The 16,244-nt window shown below is 40.6% G+C and overlaps 1 protein-coding gene across 1 annotated transcript in view; it reads left to right on the plus strand.

Annotated features, from left to right (window-relative positions):
• Positions 1-324: 324 nt before the first annotated feature.
• Positions 325-16,244, plus strand: part of LOC110494816 (ceramide synthase 5) — a 53,841-nt gene continuing 37,921 nt past the window's right edge. The window contains exons 1-2 of the mRNA XM_036950921.1: positions 325-755; positions 14,708-14,816. Coding sequence (XP_036806816.1) covers positions 583-755; positions 14,708-14,816 — 282 coding nt within the window. The 5' untranslated portion in view covers positions 325-582. The remainder of the gene's footprint in view (positions 756-14,707; positions 14,817-16,244) is intronic.

The following is a 16,244-nucleotide window of genomic DNA, read 5'->3' on the forward strand; positions in this document are numbered from 1 at the left end:
TGGCAACGTTAACACACGTTTCCCATGCCAATAAAGCCCCTTGAATTGAATTGGATTCTGGCCGATATTCTGATAGTTTTCTCGTCGATGAAACAATTGATCTCAATACAGGTTTATCTTCCCAAAACTAGAATATGTGACGAGCAGAGTGGAATATGTTATGTAGACGCTTACCCTTTACCAAAGTGTTAAAGAATTGCGTTGTTTAGGAGTGCAAAGGAGAATTCTTGCACATGCGCACTTCACAGAGTAGGCGTTCCCTGTTGCTAGAACGAGCCAATAGGATCTCGCTAGCTCATGCTTGGCTCTGCCCACCTTCTCGTTTGTTCTGCCCACATTTCTTCCCATCTTAAACCACAAGCTGTGGTCTTTTTTTAGTAAAAAAAAAAAATCTTTGTTCTTTCTGGACTGTCTTTGATGATTGCTCTGTTGTGAGGCCTTTTTAATTTCATCCATCCAACAATTCTATCACGGACAACAAAACGTTTCTGGACTCAAAGGAAGGGCGGTGGAAACGTTTCCATCGTTTTATTTTTTCTCCAGAGGATTACATTTCTTAAATCGAAGCCACTTTTGGTGATCATGGCTGCTCTTTCAGTGTGGTTTTGGAACGAGAGGTTTTGGCTCCCACATAATGTGACTTGGGCGGATCTTGCAGACCCAGCGCCCGGGGTGGAGTATCCAAAAGCCGGGCACTTACTCTCTGCCTTACCGTTGGCTGTGGGGATCTTTGCTGTCAGAATACTATTTGAGAGGTATGCACTATTTTGCTTTTCTAAGTCATGTTACCATGACGTTTTTTCCCTCATGTTTTCTTTTATCAACTATTTCTTGAAGATAACACCCGCCCGGCCGTAAATGCACGCACGAGTCTTCGATTGAAAAATAAAAATGTCCTTGCCATCGTATTTTTTTGGGGGGTAGTCCCATAGATTTATGATTTAATAGGATCTCTATGGTTGTCCATCCATGTCAGCCTTATGCTAGCTACGCGAACCTCTAGCTGCTTGCTACTTCGTAGGGCAGGGGTCGGCAACAGCTGGCCTACGGGCCAAAGCCGTTCCTCAAGTGTTTTTCTTTGGTCTTCCAAAGTTTAAACTTTTTGGGTAAAAAACAAAACAACTGTAAAATCACCAATATTTTTTAAAAATCTGTACCCAAGTATTCCCACAAATAATAAGAGACATATGTGATCGTATCTCAATGTAATCAAGGTAGGAAATGATTATGTTATTTTCAAATACAACCTCCTTTTGGGCTTTCTTGTGGTCAATTTGAGTGTACAAGTTATTATAATTATGTTCCAGCCCCTTTACCATCCGCTCGGACAGACATCGTCCCGCTGCAAAATCTAGTTGTCTACCCCTGTCCTAGTAAAAGCCAACTCATACAAAGCATCTAACAATAGATATCGAAAATAAGCTCATTATCCATTGATATAATATCTATGGCCGACAGTGACAGTACAACAACTTGATGACAACGTTTGCAAGCAGTTCTCAGAGCTGGCCTGTATTGTCAGGGTCAGTTATTACAAAGTTATTTTCTTTAGAAAGCACACGTCCCACAATCTCCAGTCCAGGTTGCCTTTTAATTCAAACCATGTTCAGCAATCATGGCTATAGACATGGTGGGGAGAAAAAAACGTTATAAACTGGTTATAACAGACCCTTTGTCACTGAGAAACGGACACATCAGGGCTGCAGGATCACAAATCAGTCCATTACCAGTATTCATGACAGTCCGCCCATCCATACCTAAAGAGCTTATCATCATTACCAAACAGCCTCAGGCCTGGTTGGGGACCGACATACAGTATATAGCCTAGCCCAGGTTTCTACAACCCTGTTCCCGGAGAGCTACCCTCCTGTAGGTTTTTACGCTCCTAGTCTAGCACACCTGATTGTAATAATTTAGCTGGTTGATAAACTGAATCAGGTTTAGTGACAGGTGGTATTGGAGTGAAAACCTACAGGAGATTAGCTCTCCAGGAAGAGGATTGCAGAACCCTGCCCTAGCCTATGTGTCATGGGTTGGGTTGGGACTCGTCACATCTATGTGGGAACTAGGCCTATTTGTCATGAATGAGAGAGGAGGCGATGGGTTCATTTTCTGTTTAATTAGCTTCTGGTATAAACTTGCTTTGACTAGTTTTAGAATCTTACAGGTTTTTTTTCCTTGTTACTGTTGTCCCTTGGGTTTCAGGGTTAGTCGGGGAAAGTTTGGCGGAAATCCAGGCTGAAGCATTGCGATGGATGGAGTGATATTGTACGTTTTTCATAATGGCTCTGAACATTGTGGGCATTTCACCAAACTGCTGGCCATCTTGTACTTGCAGAGCCCATATTCATAAATCATAAATCATCTCCGACTCTCAGTCGGAGTCCTGCTTTACTTGCTTTGACTAGTGGGGCCGAAATGTTGTCTTTAGATCACAATGAATAAGATTAAATGGGCAGAGGTACCTGATCTTTGGGGTGGCAGGTAGCCTAGTGGTTAGAGCGTTGGGACAGTTACCGAAAGGTTGCTGGATCGAATCCCGAGCTGACAATCTGTTGTTCTGAACAAGGCAATAAGAATTTATTCTTAACTGACTTGCCTAGTTAAATGAAAAATAACTACTCTGAGATAACTCCCTAGATCTTCACCAATACAAAGGGGAATAAGGGTTTGTTTCTGGAAATAAGGGACCTTAGTCCTTCCTCACCTCTCAGGGGAATAAGGGTTTGTTTCTGGAAATAAGGGTCCTTCCTCACCTCTCAGAAGAATAAGGGATTGTTACTGGAAGTTGTGAAGTAGCCAATCATCACATTCACTTGGCACATAAACACGGTCTAGAACAGAAGTTGATTGTGTTGAAAGTTCAGTTTTTGTAGGCCATAAGCCAGTTAATTTATAAGCCAATTCATGAACTGTGTTGAACTGGGCCAATAATGACACATGAAGTATGATTATCTCTGTTGCATCATATTTGTCTTTAACCTGTACCTTGGAGACCTTTTCTCTGTGAGGAGGATTAAGTAACAACAAAAAAAAAAAACAGTTTCAGACTGTTTTGGCCTTAATAAACATGTCTTTACCTAATCCTTTTCTATTGAACTGATTTGGCTTGGCTAATACAAGCTGTTTATGTAAACAGAGCATCCATCAGTTCACTCAACATCTCTTTACACTCTTTCTCATGTACGCACACCTCTAGGCTACATTCATTTTGTGGTTTATATGGCAGTTTTTTTCAACTGCCATACAGACAGAGAGAGACAGCTAGCTTGCCGGACTAGCTCAGAGAGAGACAGCTAGCTTGCCGGACTAGCTCAGAGAGAGACAGCTAGCCGGACTAGCTCAGAGAGAGACAGCTAGCTTGCCGGACTAGCTCAGAGAGAGACAGCTAGCCGGACTAGCTCAGAGAGAGACAGCTAGCTTGCCGGACTAGCTCAGAGAGAGACAGCTAGCTTGCCGGACTAGCTCAGAGAGAGACCGCTAGCTTGCCGGACTAGCTCAGAGAGAGACAGCTAGCTTGCCGGACTAGCTCAGAGAGAGACCGCTAGCTTGCCGGACTAGCTCAGAGAGAGACAGCTAGCTTGCCGGACTAGCTCAGAGAGAGACAGCTAGCTTGCCGGACTAGCTCAGAGAGAGACAGCTAGCCGGACTAGCTCAGAGAGAGACAGCTAGCTTGCCGGACTAGCTCAGAGAGAGACAGCTAGCTTGCCGGACTAGCTCAGAGAGAGACAGCTAGCTTGCCGGACTAGCTCAGAGAGAGACAGCTAGCCGGACTAGCTCAGAGAGAGACAGCTAGCTTGCCGGACTAGCTCAGAGAGAGACAGCTAGCTTGCCGGACTAGCTCAGGTGGCTCCCACCACTGTTGCTGCTCTCAGATATTGTTGACTGTCACAGGATTTACAAGCCGTTGTAGTTTCAGCACTGCCTCTGTCTCTTGGCAACAGACCTGGCTTCCAACAGGATGTATTTTCAATAGTACTTTATTTGGGCTTGATTGAGCTTGCCTGGTTAAATTGACCAATTAGAATAGTCCCAAAACTGGAAACCCCTCCCATCTGGCACTTCAGGCAGGCTAGACATTTTTTTAATTGTTTATGTTTAGAATAGTACTTGAACCCAAGTCTGCTTAGCAGCATGGCCCAGGGTTTGTTTAAATGGTCTGGTCCCAAGGAAGAAAATGGATGTTTTAATATGTCTCTTCCTGTTGCTTCTGTCTCTGGTCCTATCATCGTTCCCTGCTCAGAATACCAGTTGTATTAGTAACCATCGGGAGACCAGTTGTATTAGTAACCATCAGGAGACCAGTTGTAGTAGTAACCATCAGGAGACCAGTTGTAGTATAACCATCAGGAGACCAGTTGTAGTATAACCATCAGGAGACCAGTTGTATTAGTAACCATCAGGAGACCAGTTGTATTAGTAACCATCAGGAGACCAGTTGTATTAGTAACCATCAGGAGACCAGTTGTATTAGTAACCATCAGGAGACCAGTTGTAGTAGTAACCATCAGGAGACCAGTTGTATTAGTAACCATCAGGAGACCAGTTGTATTAGTAACCATCAGGAGACCAGTTGTAGTAGTAACCATCAGGAGACCAGTTGTATTAGTACTCATCAGGAGACCAGTTGTATTAGTAACCATCAGGAGACCAGTTGTAGTAGTAACCATCAGGAGACCAGTTGTATTAGTAACCATCAGGAGACCAGTTGTAGTAGTAACCATCAGGAGACCAGTTGTATTAGTAACCATCAGGAGACCAGTTGTATTAGTAACCATCAGGAGACCAGTTGTAGTAGTAACCATCAGGAGACCAGTTGTATTAGTAACCATCAGGAGACCAGTTGTATTAGTAACCATCAGGAGACCAGTTGTAGTAGTAACCATCAGGAGACCAGTTGTATTCGAAACCATCAGGAGACCAGTTGTATTAGTAACCATCAGGAGACCAGTTGTATTAGTAACCATCAGGAGACCAGTTGTAGTAGTAACCATCAGGAGACCAGTTATATTAGTAACCATCAGGAGACCAGTTGTAGTAGTAACCATCAGTAGACCAGTTATAGTAGTAACCATCAGGAGACCAGTTGTATTAGTAACCATCAGGAGACCAGTTGTATTAGTAACCATCAGGAGACCAGTTGTATTAGTAACCATCAGGAGACCAGTTGTATTAGTAACCATCAGGAGACCAATTGTAGTAGTAACCATCAGGAGACCAGTTATATTAGTAACCATCAGGAGACCAGTTATATTAGTAACCATCAGGAGACCAGTTGTAGTAGTAACCATCAGTAGACCAGTTGTAGTAGTAACCATCAGGAGACCAGTTGTATTAGTAACCATCAGGAGACCAGTTGTATTAGTAACCATCAGGAGACCAGTTGTAGTATAACCATCAGGAGACCAGTTGTAGTATAACCATCAGGAGACCAGTTGTATTAGTAACCATCAGGAGACCAGTTGTATTAGTAACCATCAGGAGACCAGTTGTATTAGTAACCATCAGGAGACCAGTTGTATTAGTAACCATCAGGAGACCAGTTGTAGTAGTAACCATCAGGAGACCAGTTGTATTAGTAACCATCAGGAGACCAGTTGTATTAGTAACCATCAGGAGACCAGTTGTAGTAGTAACCATCAGGAGACCAGTTGTATTAGTACTCATCAGGAGACCAGTTGTATTAGTAACCATCAGGAGACCAGTTGTAGTAGTAACCATCAGGAGACCAGTTGTATTAGTAACCATCAGGAGACCAGTTGTAGTAGTAACCATCAGGAGACCAGTTGTATTAGTAACCATCAGGAGACCAGTTGTATTAGTAACCATCAGGAGACCAGTTATATTAGTAACCATCAGGAGACCAGTTGTAGTAGTAACCATCAGTAGACCAGTTGTAGTAGTAACCATCAGGAGACCAGTTGTATTAGTAACCATCAGGAGACCAGTTGTATTAGTAACCATCAGGAGACCAGTTGTATTAGTAACCATCAGGAGACCAGTTGTATTAGTAACCATCAGGAGACCAATTGTAGTAGTAACCATCAGGAGACCAGTTATATTAGTAACCATCAGGAGACCAGTTATATTAGTAACCATCAGGAGACCAGTTGTAGTAGTAACCATCAGTAGACTAGTTGTAGTAGTAACCATCAGGAGACCAGTTGTATTAGTAACCATCAGGAGACCAGTTGTATTAGTAACCATCAGGAGACCAGTTGTATTAGTAACCATCAGGAGACCAGTTGTATTAGTAACCATCAGGAGACCAGTTGTATTAGTAACCATCAGGAGACCAGTTGTATTAGTAACCATCAGGAGACCAGTTGTATTCGAAACCATCAGGAGACCAGTTGTATTAGTAACCATCAGGAGACCAGTTGTATTAGTAACCATCAGGAGACCAGTTGTAGTAGTAACCATCAGGAGACCAGTTGTATTAGAAACCATCAGGAGACCAGTTGTATTCGAAACCATCAGGAGACCAGTTGTAGTAGTAACCCTCAAACTGTCCTCTTTCCAACTGAGTTAGCCAGGAGTGGAAAAAGTCATCAGTTGTAATACTTGAGTAAAAGTAAAGATACCTTCATAGAAAACGTATTAATGCTATTTTTTTATTTTACCTTTATTTAACTAGGCAAGTCAGTTAAGAACAAATTCTTATTTTCAATGACGGCCTAGTGGGTTAACTGCCTGTTCAGGGGCAGAACGACAGATTTGTACCTTGTCAGCTCGGGGGTTTGAACTTGCAACCTTCCGGTTACTAGTCCACCGCTCTAACCACTACTGCCACCCCTATACATTAAATTCCTTATATTAAGCAAACCAGACTGCCCGATTTAACAAAATAATAAATAAAGATGGGCACGCTCCAACATCATTTAAAAACAGCAGTATTTTTATTTAGTGAATCCGCCAGATCAGAGGCAGTAGGCATCACAATGTGTTATGTTGATAGGTGCGTAAATTGGACTATTTTACTGTCCTGTCCGAGAGTTCTAAATGTAACGAGTACTTTTTAGTGTCAGTATGGGAGTAAAAAGTATATATTTTATTTAGGAATGTAAGGGAGTAAAAGTAGTGAGAAAGATAAATAGTAAACTGAAGTACTTTAAAGTATTGTTACCTAAGTACTTGGCCTCACAAGGAGATACAACCTGGATAAATACAGTACAACCTGGATAAATACAGTGTACATAACCTACGCTAGGCAATATCTAGTAACGCTGTTGGGTGCCAGAATCATAGGACCGCAAACAGAAAATAATTTGCTGTGTCGGCGACAAAATGTTTTCTGTCTTGACTCACCGATGGAAGCTGAAGGCTCTAATTCACTGAGCCAGATGAGACATCTAAAGGAGGAGACAACTCCCACTCTGGTGAAGACTCTGTCAGTCAGAGCACTTATCAACATACTGAACAGATCGAGAATCATCTAGGTATCACATTTAATGCTCCCTGAGGCTTCAATGCACATTATACACAAGGATGTAAGCTACATTAAACTGTTGTGTCCAAATTATTGGCGTAAAACTAAACACTAGACAGTAAAGCAAACTGAGATTTGAACTTATAGCCTGGCCTATCGCATAAACACTGACAATTCAACTAGTTTACTCTATGGTGTAAATACCTGATTATAAACTAGTTTACACTGATGTAAACACTGATAATAACCTAGTTTACCCTGTGGTATAAACACTGATATTAACCTAGTTTACCCTGTGGTATAAACACTGATATTAACCTAGTTTACCCTGTGGTATAAACACTGATAATAACCTAGTTTACCCTGTGGTATAAACACTGATAATAACCTAGTTTACCCTGTGGTATAAACACTGATAATTCAACTAGTTTACCCTATAGTGTAAACACTAATAATTCAACTAGTTTACCCTGTGATGTAAACACTGATAATAAACTAGTTTACCCTGTGATGTAAACACTGATAATAAACTAGTTTACCCTATAGTGTAAACACTGATAATTCAACTAGTTTACCCTATAGTGTAAACACTAATAATTCAACTAGTTTACCCTATAGTGTAAACACTGATAATTCAACTAGTTTACTCTGTGGTGTAAATAACGGACATTTGATAAAACAGGAAAGCCCTGGTGTCTGTTCGTGTTGGTTCCCCGTTACAGAATGTTGAGATAAGAAATGTATAGTGTAGATCAGATGTGATCAGGGGATGTGTGTCAGGTTAGCATAGCGAATCGCGTCAGCTCTTTTCATTACATTTCTATCTGTTGTAATTCAGTGTTTCAGTGTTTCATCCCACTGAAATAGGGCCTAGTGACTCCTGATCGACGTGGTAGATACAGCATCATTACCTTCCTTTTATGGACTCATGTTTAACACAAGGTGAAACCGAAGTGTGTTTTCCCCCCTCTGACTCAGTTGTTCACCCTAATGCAGTGCGTTTGGACAATAGTCACATTTTTCATAGCTTGTGAACTGGAATGACAGGAGGAAGAGGGGGAGGGGGAATAGGGATTTTTTTTAATTTCTCACATTCTAATCAACCACACTACTCTGGCTGGCTGAATGACTGCCAAACCGGGCGTGTAGTGTCAGATTCCACCACAGTTCCCCTTCCTTTAGCCTGATCCCAGATCTGTATGCGGCGTAGCCAACTTCCTGGTCATTGTACATTTACATATCTGGGACCAGGCTTACCACCTTACAATATACCACACCGCTTGCTCTACGCTAGACTTCTGGCTTACCACAGTTAACCTCTGTTGTGTGTTTTCTGGCTTACCCACAGTGTGGCTAACCTTTAATGTAGACTAGTGACTTATCCACACGGTGAGGCTAACCAATGTTGGAATGGCCGGGTCAAAGGGGTTTGAATCTGTTAGACAAGTGTGTTTTCTGGCTTACCCACAGTGTGGCTAACCAATGTTGGAATGGCCGGGTCAAAGGGGTTTGAATCTGTTAGACGAGTGTGTTTTCTGGCTTACCCACAGTGTGGCTAACCAATGTTGGAATGGCTGGGTCAAAGGGGTTTGAATCTGTTAGACGAGTGTGTTTTCTGTCTGGTTTTTTTATTACTATTGGTATGATTTTCAACTGTAAAAACAGTCCAGGCTATAGTGACAAAGGACAAGCAACACAAGCAGATGGAGTGCTATTGAAAACACATTTCACCATTACTGAGTATGTCGCTTCGCTCTATGTTCTCTATGCTATGATGTCTAGGTCTATACTCTCTATGATCTCTAGGTCTATACTCGCTATGATCTCTAGGTCTATACTTGCTATGATCTCTAGGTCTATACTCTCTATGATCTCTAGGTCTATACTCGCTATGATCTCTAGGTCTATACTCTCTATGATCTCTAGGTCTATACTCTCTATGATCTCTAGGTCTATACTCTCTATGATCTCTAGGTCTATACTCTCTTATATCTAGGTCTACTCTCTGTGATATCTAGGTCTATACTCTCTTATATCTAGGTCTATACTCTATGATATCTAGGTCTATACTCTCTATGATGTCTAGGTCTATACTCTCTATGATCTCTAGGTCTATACTCTCTATGATATCTAGGTCTATACTCTCTGTGATATCTAGGTCTATACTCTCTATGATGTCTAGGTCTATACTCTCTATGATCTCTAGGTCTATACTCTCTATGATCTCTAGGTCTATACTCTCTATGATCTCTAGGTCTATACTCTCTATGATGTCTAGGTCTATACTCTCTATGATCTCTAGGTCTATACTCTCTATGATCTCTAGGTCTATACTCTCTATGATCTCTAGGTCTATACTCTCTCTGATATCTAGGTCTATACTCTCTGTGATATCTAGGTCTATACTCTCTTATATCTAGGTCTATACTCTATGATATCTAGGTCTATACTCTTATCTCTAGGTCTATACTCTCTGATATCTAGGTCTATACTCTCTGTGATATCTAGGTCTATACTCTCTTATCTCAAGGTCTATACTCTCTATGATCTCTAGGTCTATACTCTCTATGATCTCTAGGTCTATACTCTCTATGATGTCTAGGTCTATACTCTCTATGATCTCTAGGTCTATACTCTCTATGATCTCTAGGTCTATACTCTCTTATATCTAGGTCTATACTCTCTGTGATATCTAGGTCTATACTCTCTTATATCTAGGTCTATACTCTATGATATCTAGGTCTATACTCTCTATGATGTCTAGGTCTATACTCTCTATGATCTCTAGGTCTATACTCTCTATGATATCTAGGTCTATACTCTCTGTGATATCTAGGTCTATACTCTCTATGATGTCTAGGTCTATACTCTCTATTATCTCTAGGTCTATACTCTCTATGATCTCTAGGTCTATACTCTCTATGATCTCTAGGTCTATACTCTCTATGATGTCTAGGTCTATACTCTCTATGATCTCTAGGTCTATACTCTCTATGATATCTAGGTCTATACTCTGTGATATCTAGGTCTATACTCTCTATGATGTCTAGGTCTATACTCTCTATGATCTCTAGGTCTATACTCTCTATGATCTCTAGGTCTATACTCTCTGTGATATCTAGGTCTATACTCTCTTATATCTAGGTCTATACTCTATGATATCTAGGTCTATACTCTCTATGATGTCTAGGTCTATACTCTCTATGATCTCTAGGTCTATACTCTCTATGATATCTAGGTCTATACTCTCTGTGATATCTAGGTCTATACTCTCTATGATGTCTAGGTCTATACTCTCTATGATCTCTAGGTCTATACTCTCTATGATCTCTAGGTCTATACTCTCTATGATCTCTAGGTCTATACTCTCTATGATGTCTAGGTCTATACTCTCTATGATCTCTAGGTCTATACTCTCTATGATCTCTAGGTCTATACTCTCTATGATCTCTAGGTCTATACTCTCTCTGATATCTAGGTCTATACTCTCTGTGATATCTAGGTCTATACTCTCTTATATCTAGGTCTATACTCTATGATATCTAGGTCTATACTCTTATCTCTAGGTCTATACTCTCTGATATCTAGGTCTATACTCTCTGTGATATCTAGGTCTATACTCTCTTATCTCAAGGTCTATACTCTCTATGATCTCTAGGTCTATACTCTCTATGATCTCTAGGTCTATACTCTCTATGATGTCTAGGTCTATACTCTCTATGATCTCTAGGTCTATACTCTCTATGATCTCTAGGTCTATACTCTCTTATATCTAGGTCTATACTCTCTGTGATATCTAGGTCTATACTCTCTTATATCTAGGTCTATACTCTATGATATCTAGGTCTATACTCTCTATGATGTCTAGGTCTATACTCTCTATGATCTCTAGGTCTATACTCTCTATGATATCTAGGTCTATACTCTCTGTGATATCTAGGTCTATACTCTCTATGATGTCTAGGTCTATACTCTCTATTATCTCTAGGTCTATACTCTCTATGATATCTAGGTCTATACTCTGTGATATCTAGGTCTATACTCTCTATGATGTCTAGGTCTATACTCTCTATGATCTCTAGGTCTATACTCTCTATGATCTCTAGGTCTATACTCTCTGTGATATCTAGGTCTATACTCTCTATGATCTCTAGGTCTATACTCGCTATGATCTCTAGGTCTATACTCGCTATGATCTCTAGGTCTATACTCTCTCTGATATCTAGGTCTATACTCTCTATGATCTCTAGGTCTATACTCTCTATGATCTCTAGGTCTATACTCTCTATGATGTCTAGGTCTATACTCTCTATGATCTCTAGGTCTATACTCTCTATGATATCTAGGTCTATACTCTGTGATATCTAGGTCTATACTCTCTATGATGTCTAGGTCTATACTCTCTATGATCTTTAGGTCTATACTCTCTATGATCTCTAGGTCTATACTCTCTGTGATATCTAGGTCTATACTCTCTATGATCTCTAGGTCTATACTCGCTATGATCTCTAGGTCTATACTCGCTATGATCTCTAGGTCTATACTCTCTCTGATATCTAGGTCTATACTCTCTCTGATATCTAGGTCTATACTCTCTGTGATATCTAGGTCTATACTCTCTTATATCTAGGTCTATACTCTATGATATCTAGGTCTATACTCTTATCTCTAGGTCTATACTCTCTGATATCTAGGTCTATACTCTCTGTGATATCTAGGTCTATACTCTCTTATCTCAAGGTCTATACTCTCTATGATCTCTAGGTCTATACTCTCTATGATCTCTAGGTCTATACTCTCTATGATGTCTAGGTCTATACTCTCTATGATCTCTAGGTCTATACTCTCTATGATCTCTAGGTCTATACTCTCTTATATCTAGGTCTATACTCTCTATGATGTCTAGGTCTATACTCTCTATGATCTCTAGGTCTATACTCTCTATGATATCTAGGTCTATACTCTGTGATATCTAGGTCTATACTCTCTATGATGTCTAGGTCTATACTCTCTATGATCTCTAGGTCTATACTCTCTATGATCTCTAGGTCTATACTCTCTGTGATATCTAGGTCTATACTCTCTATGATATCTAGGTCTATACTCGCTATGATCTCTAGGTCTATACTCGCTATGATCTCTAGGTCTATACTCTCTCTGATATCTAGGTCTATACTCTCTCTGATATCTAGGTCTATACTCTCTGTGATATCTAGGTCTATACTCTCTTATATCTAGGTCTATACTCTATGATATCTAGGTCTATACTCTTATCTCTAGGTCTATACTCTCTGATATCTAGGTCTATACTCTCTGTGATATCTAGGTCTATACTCTCTTATCTCAAGGTCTATACTCTCTATGATCTCTAGGTCTATACTCTCTATGATCTCTAGGTCTATACTCTCTATGATGTCTAGGTCTATACTCTCTATGATCTCTAGGTCTATACTCTCTATGATATCTAGGTCTATACTCTCTGTGATATCTAGCTCTATACTCTCTATGATGTCTAGGTCTATACTCTCTATGATCTCTAGGTCTATACTCTCTATGATCTCTAGGTCTATACTCTCTGTGATATCTAGGTCTATACTCTCTATGATCTCTAGGTCTATACTCGCTATGATCTCTAGGTCTATACTCGCTATGATCTCTAGGTCTATACTCTCTCTGATATCTAGGTCTATACTCTCTCTGATATCTAGGTCTATACTCTCTGGAATCTAGGGTCTATACTCGCTATGATCTCTAGGTCTATACTCTCTGATATCTAGGTCTATACTCTCTGTGATATCTAGGTCTATACTCTCTGATATCTAGGTCTATACTCTCTATGATCTCTAGGTCTATACTCTCTATGATCTCTAGGTCTATACTCTCTATGATCTCTAGGTCTATACTCTCTATGATCTCTAGGTCTATACTCTCTATGATCTCTAGGTCTATACTCTCTATGATCTCTAGGTCTATACTCTCTATGATCTCTAGGTCTATACTCTCTATGATCTCTAGGTCTATACTCTCTATGATCTCTAGGTCTATACTCTCTATGATCTCTAGGTCTATACTCTCCGATATCTAGGTCTATACTCTCTGTGATATCTAGGTCTATACTCTCTGATATCTAGGTCTATACTCTCTGTGATATCTAGGTCTATACTCTCTATGATATCTAGGTCTATACTCTCTTATATCTAGGTCTATACTCTCTGTGATATCTAGGTCTATACTCTCTTATATCTAGGTCTATACTCTATGATATCTAGGTCTATACTCTTATCTCTAGGTCTATACTCTCTGATATCTAGGTCTATACTCTCTGTGATATCTAGGTCTATACTCTCTTATCTCAAGGTCTATACTCTCTGATATCTAGGTCTATACTCTCTATGATATCTAGGTCTATACTCTCTCTGATATCTAGGGTCTATACTCACTATGATCTCTAGGTCTATACTCTCTGTGATATCTAGGTCTATACTCTCTATGATATCTAGGTCTATACTCTCTACGATCTCTAGGTCTATACTCTCTACGATCTGTAGGTCTATACTCTCTACGATCTCTAGGTCTTTACTCTCTAGGTCTATACTCGCTATGATCTCTAGGTCTATACTCTCTATGATCTCTAGGTCTATACTCTCTATGATCTCTAGGTCTATACTCTCTATGATCTCTAGATCTATACTCTCTGTTATCTAAAGGACACTGAAGGAACACTAACATATTGAGTGCTATTGAAAACACACTTCACTTGGACAGTCCACTTGTCTGTACTCTATTGTAGGCAGGACTCACTGATGCTGTGCCAAACTAGTTATGTATATGACGTGATATTTCATCTCTACTCTCTCCCTGGCCTCTTGTCCTGACACATAAAATGTTTTGAAAGTCCTGCTCTTTTTTAAAAATGGTTTATTAGTTACAGTTTATTTCATCTCTTCCCTCTGTCTTTTGGCCGGTGTTGGACAGATATTGAAACGGCAGATATACATAATAAAAACAAGTATATCCTACAAGTCATGTCAGCCATTGTGTGAATATAAGTACACCGATGAGAATGGAAGCAGTGTGCACTAAATTGTGAAGAATACAAAATGATACTGAACTTATAAGGCTTCCTTCACTGATATTCATCCAGGCTTATGAGTCCATCTGTAAGTGATGATGATGTGCATCGTTTATATACTAAAAAACAATAAGGTACAACAGATAGGCTGTGTGTTTTCTGATAGGGTTTCACTGATAGGGCTTCTACTGCTGGTTTTCCTTCAGGTTCATAGCCAGTCCATGTGCCTTCCTCTTGCATATCCACGCTGCCTCAGTCCACTGGCGAGCCACACCCAACCCTGTCCTGGAGAAGGTGTTCACATCCATCACAAAGGTACACACACACACACTACACACTACACATGCACACACACTACACACGCTATACACACACACACACACTACACACTACACACGCACACACACTACACACGCTATACACACACACACACACACACACTACACACACACACACACTACACACACACACACACTACACACACACACACGCTACACACACACACACACACGCAGAATCAATGTTGTTTCAACCTAATTTGACAATGTATTGTGACTTGGAATGTACATGGAAAATACATTTTATTTTAAATCAACGTCAGCTGTTGTTTTGAGGTGGAATGTCAGCCACAGGATTAAGTTATTATGGTAACCAAACCTTATATAAAATATATTGAAGAATTTAACTTTAAAACAACGTCAGATGTTAAATGTTATATACACTATCAGGAAAAAAAGCAATAGGCTGGGCAGCACCTCCTACTGGAGAGTTGATCTAACTACAGCACCTCCTACTGGAGAGTTGATCTGTCTACAGCACCTCCTACTGGAGAGTTGATCTGTCTACAGCACCTCCTACTGGAGAGTTGATCTATCTACAGCACCTCCTACTGGAGAGTTGATCTAGCTACAGCACCTCCTACTGGAGAGTTGATCTATCTACAGCACCTCCTACTGGAGAGTTGATCTGTCTACAGCACCTCCTGCTGGAGAGTTGATCTATCTACAGCACCTCCTACTGGAGAGTTGATCTACCTACAGCACCTCCTACTGGAGAGTTGATCTACCTACAGCACCTCCTACTGGAGAGTTGATGTATCTACAGCACCTCCTATTGGAGAGTTGATCTACCTACAGCACCTCCTATTGGAGAGTTGATCTACCTACAGCACCTCCTATTGGAGAGTTGATCTACCTACAGCACCTCCTACTGGAGAGTTGATCTGTCTACAGCACCTCCTACTGGAGAGTTGATCCGTCTATAGCACAGCACTTCCTACTGGAGAGTTGATCTACCTACAGCACCTCCTATTGGAGAGTTGATCTACCTACAGCACCTCCTATTGGAGAGTTGATCTTCCTACAGCACCTCCTACTGGAGAGTTGATCTATCTACAGCATCTCCTACTGGAGAGTTGATGTATCTACAGCTCCTCTTTAGTCTCCCATCCAGGGTTTTAACCCAGCTTAGTCCAGTTTAGGCCAGTCCATCTTAGCTCACTGACTACCAATGTGCTGTCATGAGAATGATTGTTGAGAAATATCCTCTTAAAAACAAAATAGATTCACTGTTGTTATCGAAGTCATTCCAAAGGGTAGGTTTTAATAGAGCAAATTAAATGCGACCATACTTTATGCGCCCAGGCTGTACACACTTCATCAGTCTCTCATTCACAATTTGACAAGCATTTGATAATGCCTCTAATTTCACGGCGGCGACGGCATCCCCTTTGTGGCCGTAATG

Source organism: Oncorhynchus mykiss, chromosome 17 (genome assembly GCF_013265735.2).
Source record: "Oncorhynchus mykiss isolate Arlee chromosome 17, USDA_OmykA_1.1, whole genome shotgun sequence".
In the NCBI taxonomy this organism is placed as follows: Eukaryota; Metazoa; Chordata; class Actinopteri; order Salmoniformes; family Salmonidae; genus Oncorhynchus; species Oncorhynchus mykiss.